Raw genomic sequence first — 14,317 nt, 5'->3', positions numbered from 1 at the left:
AGCATTTTAACTATCATTTCCATTATTGAAATAAACTCACATATTTAGTCACATTGTTAAGATCTGATTAATTAATGCAATAAATTTACAAGTCTACTTCTTTTTTTGTTTTGTTTTTTTGTCAGTCTTAGGACTTCAACTCTGGGTCATTGGTGCTGTTCCTCAGCCCTTCAGCTCAAGGCTAGCACTCTACCACTTGAGCCACAGCACCACTTCCAGTTTTCTGAGTGGTTTTATTGGAGATAAGAGTCTCACAGACTTTCCTGCCCGGGCTGGCTTTGAACCACAACACTCAGATCTCAGTCCCCCTGAGTAGCTAGGATTACAGACGTGAGCCACCAGCACACAGCTTCAAAGTCTACTTCTCAACATACAACTGATCTCAGTATATTAACTGAATGTCAGTGTGTGAACTATAAGCAAAAATATAGTTCACTCATTTCTATGAGAAGTCATTTCCATGAAATCAGAGCACTTTTTGCTCTGATTTTTACAACATTTGCATTGATAAATAAAGCATTATTAAATCAATCTATACTGTGATATAGTACTATGGCATATTTTAATGAATCATATTGAGTCCTTTTATATAATGAAAAATTTGGCAAAATTCTGCTTATTTTAAAAACAGGGATTTTCACATGCTGAAAGACATAACAATAAAATTTCCCAGACAAATGTTATTGGTATAATTGTCCTGAAAAACATGTCAAAGCATTTGTTCCTATCTGGCTTTTCTTTTCCTGATGAAAATAACTTAGAATAATTATTGGTTGCTATAAACATACATAATTTGAAAAGAGCTATGAAAATTTGGCTTACTAGCAATATAAAAAATAAATTGATTCATAAAGGAGTTGTATGTTCAAAAAACATATACACTAGGCTAATCATACTCCTTAAAAGCATTGTAACATTAAAAATGAACACAGCAGTTATAACAACTTCATGATGAAGACATATACTGTGTATATTTCAGTAGTTTCTGATTCTTAAAATAATCAACACATATTCTATTGATTCAAGTGTTGTATCAAACCACAATAAAAATGAGCATTATGAAAAAAATCTATGAAAAGCTCTCTAGAGCCTCCTGGTGGTACTCAAGTAAAGTAACTATTACGATTATTCCCAAGAAATATAGGAAGTCAGGAAGCATAGGTTTTCTAATACTGAAAATTAAAATAATCATGACTTTCTACCTTCAAATAAAGGATTCTTGCAACTGACTTTCTGCAGGAGGAAGTACAGGGCTTTTCTTTAAATCTGATTATTGATCACTGAATAGAATATAGTTATTAAATGACCCATTTATTCATAATTAATTAGTTGCATTATATAATCTGCTTATGAGCACTAATTAATCAACAGATTAGTTAGTACCTTGCTTAAGGACACACTTTAAAAATTGTCCCATAAAAACATAGGATCAAAATATGGGAAAAAAACAATCTATATATTCTGTGCATATTAAAAATAGCTGGACTAAAATAACTGCATAAAATATGCTTACATTAAGATAATGTATATATTATTTTGAAATATTGATATAGACTTTTTAAATTTAATGGATTAATATATTGTACTCTAAAATCAGATATTTGAAACTGTAACAATGTGTTGCTAGAGAGTATAATAGAAATAATAATTAACCATTTTAAAGCAATAATGCTAAAAAGAAAATGAAAATGGTGAGATATTTTCTCTCCATGTCTATGCGTTGACATTCTCTTTCATATATTTTTTTAAGTTTTTAATTTTTTTGTTGGTCATGGGGCCTGAACTCTGGGCCTGGGCACTGTCCCTCAGCTCTTCCTCGGCTCAAGGTTAGTGTTCTACCACTTGAGCCACAGTGCCACTTCTGATTTTTTCAGCTTATGTGGTGCTGAGGAATCGAACCCAGGGTCTCATGCATTCAAGGCAAGCACTCTACTACTGAGCCACTTTCCCAGCTTTTTTATATTTTTAATCAGCATAAATTAAATATACAAGAAGGTGATACTCACCTAAATGCTTGTGGTGTACTTTGACAAAATTAACCCCCTCTATATTAACTTTCTTCATATCTTTTTGAGTGTGCTAGTACTGGGTTTGAAAATATATTGACTTTTTTTTTTTTTACATTTTTGCTGCTATTACTAAGGCCTTAAATTTTTTTTCTTCCAGTCATGGGGCCTGAACGCTGTCCCTCAGCTCTTCAGCTCAAGGCTAGCACTCTACCACTTGAACCACAGCACTACTTCTGCCTTTTCTGAACCCAGGGCCTCCTGCATGCAAGGCAAGCACTCTACCACTGAGCCATCTTCCCAGCCCCAGGGCTTACAGTTCTATAGGTCAAGTTATGGGTATATAACTTGGTCAGTGTCACCCCTTCCTTCCTTCCTCCTCATGTTCCCTCTCCTATCCCTACCCGGAAGTGCCATAGGTCAGATTTTACATAATGTAGGCTGACTATAATGACATTTGCTACCCTTCCTCCCTCAATTTGTGTGCTCTCCCATTTGCTCACTCACCCACCTCAAACATATCTCCATTTCCTGGTACTTTTTTAGATAAACAGTTCGTTAGTTGTTCAGAGGAGTTAGGCATTTGGATTCCTCCTCTAAGTATATCCTTAGTCAGTTTGTTTGGACGCTAATGCACTGAGAAAATATGTTTTCTGTTTTCTTCTCCAAACTTCTTGTTGTGTTCTTAGTGATACTCCTTCCGTAACATGTATGCTTCATCCTTTCCCTTTCTCTCTACCCCACTGTCTCACAGTCCCAGAAAGAAAAATATTGCAGAATTTAGACTTAAAAATAATTTTTTAATTACCTTTTTACTAGGACACTGATTAATAATGTTTATGTGTTTATAAACATCTTTTTTTTTTTTTTTTGTCAATCATGGGTCTTGACCTCTGGGCCTGGGCGCTGTCCCTCAGCTCTTCAGCTCAAGGCGAGTGCTCTACCTCTTGAGCCACAGCACCACTTCCGGTTTTTTGTTGGTTAATTGCAGATAAAAGTCTCACCCATTTTCCTGCCTGGGCTGGCATTGAACCGCGATCCTCAGATCTCAGCTTTCTGAGTAGCTGGGCGTGAGCCACTAGCTCCTGACTCTTTGCCAAGGCAATCTTATACAACTCAATGACCCTTTCTGATTGGTGAAGGATCTAATATAGCCTGCGTCTCTTGGCTATAGTCAATCTCTACCCTTACTCTGCATAAGCAGTTATTTGTGATTGTCACCATGATTAAAAGTTCCTTTGTATAATTCACTTTTCAGGTTTCTAGAATGCAGCTTAGAGATGGTACAACAGATTTCCAAATATGTATGACCTTAAAAGTCAATCTAGGCATTCATGAAAATGCAGTTCATTAGGTCCAATTCTGAAAATATACAATCAGAGTCCTATGTTCTGGAACCAAAAAAAAAATTAAATATCAACGTAAGGCTTCAGCCTCACAAAATTGTAAAACCCCAACATACTTTTTTTAGGTATGTAAATCTGAGTTTCTGACTAGCAACTAAAATGTTCACATTCATTATTTATTTTTAGGACCAATCTTACATATTACTTCATTAATAAAGAGGTATATTGGAGCTGAATGTATACCAGTAAGAACATTAGAGAAAAATTAATCACATCTTTATTAGGAACCTACCACAGGACCGGGCCTTCCCGTGAGACCCATTGGGCCTGGTGGACCTCTTAGTGCAATCTAGAAAACAAAACACGTCAAGTTCAGAACAGTTTCAGAAAAGAGCATATTAAAACCCTGTAGCTATTTGCACAAGTACTATGGCTGTATATTACAAAGAATGAAATGAAAGTTTCTAGAATGAAAATGTCCAGTGGAATTCTCAGCCATCTTTTACCATGCAGAAACTTATCATGGATGGCGTGTTAGGTTTTCATCATTAGTAAAAGTTAAAATTGATTTTAGAACAGCAAATTTAACCAGTGATAGTTTTCAACCATGAAGTATACTTGAAAATAAATATCTTTTTCCTCTTAAGTGTATGATATAATTCTTATTCAAAATTTTAATTATTTCAAATAAAATGTTTGATTTTTCTGGAATTTTTTTTTCCTGGAGTTAAATCTTTTTCCTGGAATTATATTGGGAAAAATTATTTAAAGTCAAGCAGCACAAAACAAGACCACGCCAGAAGTGTTAGGATGATATGATTTTAACATGCTTCAATTTACTATTATTTACTATCTTTATCTTCTATAATAATAAGCATAGTAGACTTATTACACACTACTGTTTCACTGACTATTGAAATGTGAAATGATCGTATTCAAAACGTAGAAAAACATACAGTAGAAAGGAAAAAATACATTAGTATGATGTAGTGATATGATGTTTTGAACATTAGCTCATCCAAAAGGCCAAGCACAGTAAATAAAAATAATACAGTGATGGAACCATCATATTAGAATGTGTGTGAAATGTAAAGAATGAGAACTCCAACATTCCACTACTAACTCACCACAAGACTTTTTGACAATACACTTCTTAATCCTTGAGAGTAAATATCAGGAAAATTAGAATTATATGCTTGCTACCTATTTTTCAAGCAAGATAATAAAATCAGGAATTCTATGGCCTTTAAACATGTACATGCAAATAACCATCTTATACGTTTAAAAATAATATCATTTATGTAAAAAGAACTCATTAGTAAATCATTATGAATATCTTTATGTTAATCACAAAAGATTTTTGCTACTTTTAAACATGATACAAATAGTGATTTTTTAAGATTAATAAACTGGCAAGTACGTAACAAATGAGAGTGAGTTACAATTTCACTCATGATTTGTGGTGTTTAACAATTTGAGGAATAAAAGAGAATTGCTGACATAATGTGAAAATGGTTGCCATATTCATACCAATCATAAACTCTATATTTACTTTTTTCCTTCAAAAGAAATACAATAATATGAATGAAATATTAAGTAATTTATGATTCCTTCCTGGTTTATTCTTTTGCTTATCACACACGTATTTAAATGTTTTTAACTAAAATATAATTTAACTAAACAATATTTTAGTAAAAATAATTATGTTTCATAGATTACTGGCATATTTTAAATAGCCTATAATGATACAATAAAGAACTGTCTTTCAGAGTGTAGTCTCTTAATTACATCAAACAATTAATCACTGATTCCTGCCTTCACAGGTGTGAAAGATGGCAAATACTAGATGTAAATCTAGCAATACTCTTCTGTGTATATATGTATATATATTCCTATATATACATATATATTATACATATATATTATACATATACATTTCCATTATTTTAAGAAGCTAAAAAAAGGAGTTGTCATTTAAAAAAGCAGTTTGTAAAAACAATGCATCTTGATCAATATCATCCTTTCAAAAATCATCTTAATTTTATTTTGTACACTGAATTATTTTTTAAAGAATTTTATTGTACAGAAGAGTTTTATTGTACATATGTAAGGTAATGAATACATTCTTGTATACTGAATTTTTGATGTCATTTGCCTCTTCTCTTTATTTGCCTACTACATTCTCCTTGATCTCACCCAACCCAACCCCTTTCAAGTACCTGGTTCCTGGTGTCTATTTTGCCTTTCTAGGAATTACACTATTTGAGTTTGCCTTTGAATCTACTGTATTTCAGTTAATACATCTGTGTATACTTGCATACCACCCAATGTATTTTCTTACAAGTTATAAGCCAATTCTAGCTTCTACACATAAAGGAAATCATGCTTCCCTTTGTCTCTCTTGTCCTGACTTACATAATTGTCACATCATTTTCCCAGGTGTTTTCATTTCTGTACAAATGATACAACATCACTCTTTCTAATAGATAAGTAAAATATGAGAATGCACGTGTGTGGTAGGAGACTCTCAGAATTACAAGGGTCAGGTATTTATTAAGTAATGACTATGTATTACTACAAAAAATGAATATAATTTTACCATTTTCTACCTAAATTCCATGCTCTATGCATGTATACTGTTCATAATGGTAGAATTTTCATGAGCAGGCATGCGTATTTGACATAGTGTAAGGTTTTGAGAATGAACATGATTTCTTACCCGAGCCTGCTGCAGAATGGCCTGGGCTTGTGCTTCCTGAGCAGAGATGGTTGGTCCTTTGGAACCGTCACCACCATAACGAAACTAAGACAAGACAACATACAGAAAATCAAAGCTGAGCTTTCCTAAGCTTGTTAAGTCAAGTACCTTAATCAACAGACAAAAACGACTTACCTGATATGTTAAATTTTACAAACTCTGAACACACTCACAGTGGGAAATCATAGTGTTTAAATTCTATTAAAATTCTGTAGCTATCTCTTCTGGAAAAAGGCTCTTCTAGCATTTAATCATTTGTGAAAGAGATTAGAAAGTGTTTTCAAACTTTAAATTCTCTAACTTCAAATACTTTAGAAAACCCATCATGTTATTTCTAGCTACTGCAATTCTACTCATGCCACCAATTCGCTTGTAAAAATTCCTAATGAACTAACTCCAGAAATGGCTGATCTCCATGTTGACCAAAATTTCTGGCGTCTTCACAAACACAGAGCTAATATTTTCCTTCTAGCATGATCATTTTGCTAATTCTTGAGCAATATACTAGAAAATAGATCTTCCCCACATCCCTTCATAAAATTTTAAAGATCTGATTTAATTTCAAGTTCAGTGAGAGTAATTTTCACTCTAAGTAATAATTTCTTTGTATTTTATTCCATTTAAAATAATCAATCCAAAGAGTTTTACAAAGGACTCATCCAGTGAAACCAATCAATTTTAGGCAATGAAAAATAGCATAGTAGATTTGACTTCGTAAAAGTCAATCAACTCTTGTCAATATAATCATATGATGTTCAATAACATCTGAAACATCTTTTTGAGTACTAACAGTCAATGTAAGGAACTACTTGACTAGAAATATTAAGAAAATCTTTGACAAAAGTGTGATCAAGTGTTTTAACAGTTTCAGTGCAGAGATTCTGAGTGAATTACATTAAAATTACATTAAAATTCCCCTAATTTCCAAAAGCTCTTTGATACCATATTTTTCTAACTCATGAAATGTGACGGTTTTTGTTTGGGGGGTTAATTTTCATTGGTTTGTTTGTTTGTTTGTTGTTTTGGTCAATGGTACAGTTAAAAGTCTTTTTCAGATACACTATGACAACGCAATCATCTTCACAAAATCCACATACCGGTAACATCAGCATAGTACCAGGAGGGCCGGGCAGGCCATCAGCCCCTGGTAAGCCAGGGCGTCCGGGGGGGCCCTAGGAGAATAAACGAAACAAACAAGATTTGTCAGAAGTAAAATAATTTAGAACAATGCAAGTCTACATTATGGAACTCTCAATTGCTTTCTTCAGGTTGGTAAATTAATAAAACTCCTTTTAGTTAATATATCTACAAAGGAACCTTGTTTCTTTGCACATGTTTCTGAGGGTTTTACTAATCCTTGGTTATTAATGCACAATGAAATCAATGTAAGGATTCTGTTCAAACTGCAGAAGTTAAAGTATTTCCACATACTGTGGGGACAATCCCTATGAGGAAAATCAGGGAAGCAAGTAACATTCTTACAATTCAAAACAAAACTTAAACTGGACATCAATGGCTCATGGCTATAATCCTATCTATTAAAGAGGCTGAGATCTGAGGAACATAGTCTGAAACCAGAATAGTCAGGGAAGTCTATAAAACTTATTACCAATTAACCACAAAAAAAAAACCTGACACAACTTCCTGGAGCAAAAATACTAGGGTAGGCACCCATGCCCTGAGTTTAATCCCCAGGACCAGCAAAAAAAACAATAGATAGAAAAGAAACTGAGCCACCACCAGTGGATCACTCCTATAATCCTAGCTACTCAGGAGGCTGAGATCTGAGGACCACAGTTCAAAGCCAGCCCACCAGAAAACCAGAAGTGGCTCTGTGGCTCAAAGTGGTAGAGTGCTCACCTTGAGCTAAAGAGCTCAGAAGCAGCACTCAGGCCCAGAGTTCAAAACCCACAACCCACAAAAAAAAAAAAGAAAGAAAGAAAAGAAATAGAGAAAATGAGGACGGGGGTAAGAAATTTGACAAGAAATGTACTCACTACCTCACTTATGCAACTGTAATCCCTTGTACACTACCTCGACAATCAAATTTAAAAAGAAAAGAAAATGAAAGAAACAAATTAATGCATGTGTAAGTATTCCTTAATAGTCTATTTAATAGACCACCTAGATATATTATGTTCATCTTCATGTTACATGACATGTCCTCTTTGAAATCAATATTCCATGAATAAAATCATTAATCTTAACATTAAGAATAACATGTTAGGGGCTGGGAAGGTGGCTCAGTGGTAGAGCGCTTGCCTTGCATGCCTGAGGCCCTGGGTTCGATTCCCAGCACCACATAAGCAAAAAGAAAAAAAGCCGGAAGTGGCGCTGTGGTTCAAGTGGTAAAGCGCTAGCCTTGAGCAGAAGAGCTGAGGGACAGCACCCAGGCCCAGAGTTCAGGCCCCATGACTGGACCCCAAAAAAAAAAAAGAAGAACATGTTAAATTTAGTCAGAATCTCATTTTTAAAGTATACTTAGTGTGTGGATTTATGCAGACAAACTTGTGTGTGCGTGGAAGCATTTATGCCAGTTAACAATAGCTATGTATATGATTATAAAGAATATCACATATAGGTATGTGGGTATGTGCAGATGACTTGTATATAATTGTAAAACCCTTCACTCACCCTATCACCAGGGTCACCGGGGGGTCCAGAAGGACCCTGGAGGCCTGGGGGACCCATAAGGCCCTACAGAGGAGAAAACATAATAACAAGATATCAGTAAGCACTCTCACTTCATTAGCATGCATGCACATTCAAGTTGTTAACATCAACAAACACTTCACTTATACTTTATAAATAGAGCTTTATCTTGGAAACACCTGTCCTACTTAGCTTCCTGCAAGAAGACAACTTAGAGCAGCCACTGTTAGCATACCTACTCCTCTAGGAGGCGACTCTTTGGTGAAGGCCAAGTTCACCAGATAAAACAGGACAGAGAACATGGTAGTGTACAGACCCAAGAGGAATGCTGGTTGCTAGTAATTTCTAAAGAAATGCTTTACATCTAACAGTAGACCTAAAAAATGTGATAGAAACTTGAAAATGCAAGCCTTTACATATTTTTATCTAGGCATGTCAAACATTATCGCACCTATGATCCTAGTTACTCAGAAGGCTGAGATCTGAGGATCACAGTTTGAAGCCAGCCTGGGTAGGAAAGTCCATGAGCTTCTCATCTCCAATAAACTACTTAGAAAAGCCAGAAGTGGCACTGTGGCTCAAGTGGTAAACTGCTAACCTTGAGAAGATGAAGCTCAGGGATAGTGCCCAGTCCCTGAGTTCAAGCCCCAGGACTGGCAAAAAACAAAAACAAACAACAACAACAAAAACAGCTCCACTTTAATTAGAAATCTCAGTTCCAAGCAGAGACATAATTATATCTTCTTAACAAATAAAAGAATACCATTCTTTCTACTTTTATAATTTCCCTGATAAATTGGTTAGAAAGTGTATACATATTTAAGGGACAAAAATCTTCAAAGTCAGCTCTAATTCCAATGCTCCAAAGAAAGAGCAAATCAGAAGGGAGGGAAAATCTACCATGTCTTCTAAAATATTTGCCATTAGCATTTGATATTCTAATTTCTCTCAGATATACAAATCCAATAAGAGAAGAATCTTATACATTCAATTGTTATAAACATTAGAAAAAAAGAGATGGTTTACATACTGCAGGTCCTGCTGGTCCAGGGGGTCCTTCAACAAGCATTCCCTATAGCAAGAAAAGACAGGCAATCTTTACGCAGAAACACCACCATCAGTCTCTTAACTAAGTGACTATAACAGAAAACTATATCATTGCATTTTAAGCAAACAAACTGTTGTACGTTCATAATCTTTAGCTGCTCAGGAAGCAGAAAACCGGAGGATCGCAGTTCCAGGACAAGTGGGCAAGAAAGTTAGCAACACCGCAAACTAATGACCCAAGTGGATGTGGTGATGCACACCAGCTATTTGGAAGGTGTAGACATTCTACCATGTGTGTAGAATTATATCATGGGCAAAATATAGACCTTGTCCAAGAAATAACTAAAGAATAATCTGGGGGTGTTGTTCAAGTGGTAGAATACTGGAAAGTGTTGTGGGTTCACACTCCATGTTGCCAAAAACAAAAGCTGACTTTTCTATTCCTAAAATTATAAAATTAGCTACAAATATGTTTGCTCAGGAAAAGGGAGAATTACAGAAAAAAGAAGTATCAGGCCTTGGGGTTCTCTCTTCAAGAATATCAAGGGATGAACTGGTAGGAAAGAAATGGACATTTAACAGCACGTGTTAGCAAGAAAAAGATTTTGGACTGGGTTTTCCCTGGTGCTCAGGGAAATTCTATCACTAGATAAGAATTTGACAAATCTACATGTGTGAAGGAGTAAGTGGAGTAAGTGCTCCCTGAGCACTTGTGTTCAGGAAAGCGGAGAAAAATCCAGTCCAGAGGAACATAGAGGACATATAAGGTTACAGGAAATATTCATGATTGAACTGAAGTTGGAAATGATAATGTCTCCTTAAATATATGTTGGTAAGGGGCTAGGAAGGTGGCTCAGTGGTGGAGTGCTTGCCTTGCATGCATGGGGCCTTGGGTTCAATTCCTCAGCACCACATAATCAAAAAGAAAAAAGCCGGAAGTGGCGCTGTGGCTCAAGTGGTAGAGCGCTAGCCTTGAGCTGAAGAGCTGAGGGACAGTGCCCAGGCCCAGAGTTCAGGCCCCATGACCGGACCCCCCAAAAAAATGTGTTTGTAATGTTTTATAACAGATAAATTTACTTTGAAAAAAATCTCTAAGCTCTAAGCTTGTCATAGATATGGACAGCCAAAGACCTCAAAACTTGTAACATTATTTTTTTAACTTCATCTCTGTTGTTCTTTGTATTTTTAATATCTGTGTCCTTGCCCTTTGTACAAAGACACTATGACTCTGAGTTAAACATGCTACTCCCAATGATAATGCGTTTACACCCTCAAGTGGTGGACTTAGAAGAACAATAGTAAAATTACTTCTTAGTAAAATGTTCCTCATTGATACTGAGGGTAACAATAACAACTCAAATTTTAGAATTTTTACTTTGGAAGGAAATAGAGATTTATTTCATCATAGAAGTCAAAGAGGTGATTTAAAATATATATATATATATATATATATATATATAGTAGAACAAAATACAATTTGGATCTGAAAGAATTAAATGTGCTAACTAATACATTTCTAATAGATTACGGGAGAAATCATAAGATTAAGATAAAAATCATGTCCTATTTGACATTTGAAACTTCATTATGGAGGAGGGGGTTTTGGAAAAATACACATTAATTTAAAGTGTTTGAATTGACCAATTTCACATATACATTATACGGATCCAGGATCTATGTATTCAGTCACACATATACTTTTTATTAAATTTTTAATCTGAGCTTCAAGAGGTTGTACTGAGGGTTCACAAGTTGACATGTCCAGTTAACTGCTCACTGCTTCCTGAGCAGGCACCCCTTCCATCTCTCCACCCCTCCCTGTTTCTTCTGTCCCCCAGACTCATTTCACATTCTCCATTTTCTCTATCACATATGTACACCGAGTATTCTGACTATATTTGTCCTCTGCTCTCTATTTTATTCATCCAACTACCCCCCACCTGCTACCCCGCCTAGGAAAATTATTTTGGTTCATTTTTGTTGCTGGCAAATGAGAGAATTAGACTGTTAAAAAATCTCAGATACTTTCCAATTCCAAAATGGCATATCTGTATAACTTTTGGTTTCACTGAAACCGCATTTCCCAGAAGGGGCATTTATGACTTACTTACTAGTGGCAGATTATTGACATCAGGCCACAAAATATTTTCACTGTGAATGCATGAACAGACACTTGTAATTAAGGATGATGGTGGTTGATAATATGAATTAAGCAGTATCTCCAATGTATTGAAGTACAACTTACAGGTTCCACCACAGCCGGTTCTCCCTTCTGTCCTTTTTCTCCATAGGCACCATGGCCATTAATCTGTTGGATGAAAATTTTCAAACAGCCAAAATGACTTCGATCCAATACATCCATTTTTCAAGGGTTGAAGAAAAATTTAATCACCTTAATGTGTTTAAAACAATCATTAAGTATGTACTTTAAACAAGAGAAACTGATTACAGTCCAGTAGTGGAAATAAACATTAATATTTAATATTTAAGATGGGACAATAGAGTAACTTCCTATCAGAGAAACATGACGATTTCAGTAACCTCATTTATTATTCTACAATACTGTGATTGGTTAATGGTTAATTAATGATTGATAGATTTGATATCATTGGATTAAATTAAAAATAATATCTAAAATGAAAAAATCAGGCTTACTAATGGTAGTAACAGTGGCTATATTTTAATCTTATTAATGACAATAAATGCTGGGTTTAACTCTATTCAAGTTTATATATTCAAAGGAAGATTCCAGCAAAGAGGACTGAGATTACCACCACCCCCTCCCCTTTTCCCCACCAAGGTTCCCATTGGAAAGAATTACCAAGGAGGCTTAAGAGGCTAACTTTTTGTCATTGACATACAAACTCAACCTGCAATGTTAAGCCTGAAAAGATATTGAGACAAAGATGAAAACAGACAAACCCACAAAGAAGACACACAAGGACACACAGCCTAATGCTGACTTACACTTGTCTCTGTGAAATCAGTTTCTGCTGGTACGCCTGGCCCAAATTCTTCAATAGAGGGGCTGGTTGGTTTATCTTCATAGTCATAAAAATCATATTCGCCTAAATCTCCATCTACCGGAAGGTCAGAGTCCCTGCCGTCTATTTCTTTGTTTTCATATAGTGTATCCTCGGAATTTTTCCTCTGAGGGTCATAATCCTCTCCAGTAAGATATTCTTCAGTAAAACCTTCTTCAACAGGATATGGCTATTCATGTAAGTTGTAAGGGATTGGAGAATATGACGTTTACTGTTAGTAAAGCAAGGTAAGCATTTGCGATTACAGCTTGATGGCATGTGACAAGAAGAAATTTTTATTACTACTCAAGTAAGACTGAAGGCCAGGAAAGCTTTCAGTCTCATTGGAAGAAATATATTTGTACATTTAGATGCACAAAGAAATATTGCTTTCCAAAAGCTTTCATAGAAAATAACTTGTTAGTTGACTTTAGTTTTTAAGATTTGAAAATTTTAATTATGCACACCAGTAAATTTTCAAATCTCACAGCATATCATTTTGAAATATAATGGCTATAAGCTTGATATTCAGTCCCTGAAATAAAATATCAATGATCTATTTTACTTACTGGAAGTAAGTAAAATATGAATTACAGTCTCACAATTTATTATAATAAGATAGAAAATATTAATAAATGATCCTATAAAGGATGAGTATCCAGACCTGAAAGTGCATAATCTCATAATCGCAGCTACTCTGGAGGCAAAGACTTGGAGATCTGTTGTTCGAGTTAACCTGAGAACAACCCCAAGACAGTCTCAAAAATAAACGTGGAGCTGGGCACCAGTGGCTCACACCTGTAACCCTAGCTACTCAGAGGGCTGAGATCTGAGGATTGTAGTTCGAAACCAGCCCAGGCCAAAAAGTCTATGAGCCAGAAGTGGTGCTGTGGCTCAAGTGGTAGACCACTGACTTTGAGCACAAAGAGGTTCAGGGACGGTGCCTAGGTCCTGAGTTCAAACCTAGGATGGGCAAAAATGAACAAATAAACTGGGTATGGTTGTGCACACCTTTAATTCTAGATACTCAGTTGGAAAGGCAAGAGAACAGTGGTCTGAGCCAACTTTGTACTAAAACACAGACCTTAAAAACACCAAAAACACCATTAAAAATGTAAGGACTAGGGGCATGACTCAAATGAGAGAGTGCTTATTTAGCAAACTCCATTACTGAAAAAAAGGAAAAAAATAGGCCAAAACTATATATATATATATACATATATATATATGTATATATATACATATATATATAGCTTCCATATATATGCATATATAATATATATTATAGGTATATATATATTATACTATATATATCTAAAACAAATGGTATAATTTTCTTTTCCTCATGATAATTTCTTATGAATAGCATAAATTCCACACAAAAAAAAAATATATATATAAACATATATATAGTGAATTTTATGCCTTTTGTGTTTGATAAGGAAAAAAATAAATAACTTTTTGAATTTCACTTTTAAGTAGCAT

The 14,317-nt window shown here is 35.0% G+C and overlaps 1 protein-coding gene across 4 annotated transcripts in view; it reads right to left on the bottom strand.

Moving 5' to 3' along the window:
* The window catches only part of Col11a1 (collagen, type XI, alpha 1), a 175,051-nt gene that overhangs the window by 103,849 nt on the left and 56,885 nt on the right, over positions 1-14,317 (bottom strand). For 3 of the 4 annotated variants that reach the window (XM_013031401.1, XM_013031400.1, XM_013031402.1), the window contains 7 exons: positions 12,777-13,022; positions 12,055-12,117; positions 9,793-9,834; positions 8,745-8,807; positions 7,208-7,282; positions 6,072-6,155; positions 3,645-3,701 (listed from right to left, as the gene is read on the bottom strand). In XM_013031401.1, coding sequence (XP_012886855.1) covers positions 3,645-3,701; positions 6,072-6,155; positions 7,208-7,282; positions 8,745-8,807; positions 9,793-9,834; positions 12,055-12,117; positions 12,777-13,022 — 630 coding nt within the window. The remainder of the gene's footprint in view (positions 1-3,644; positions 3,702-6,071; positions 6,156-7,207; positions 7,283-8,744; positions 8,808-9,792; positions 9,835-12,054; positions 12,118-12,776; positions 13,023-14,317) is intronic. The other variant, XM_013031403.1, reaches the window with a different exon arrangement.

This window comes from Dipodomys ordii, unplaced genomic scaffold (genome assembly GCF_000151885.1).
Source record: "Dipodomys ordii isolate 6190 unplaced genomic scaffold, Dord_2.0 Scaffold139, whole genome shotgun sequence".
NCBI classification, from domain to species: Eukaryota; Metazoa; Chordata; class Mammalia; order Rodentia; family Heteromyidae; genus Dipodomys; species Dipodomys ordii.
The sequence above is the reverse complement of the archived record's forward strand: the minus strand, read 5'-3'. Positions and strand labels throughout refer to the sequence as shown.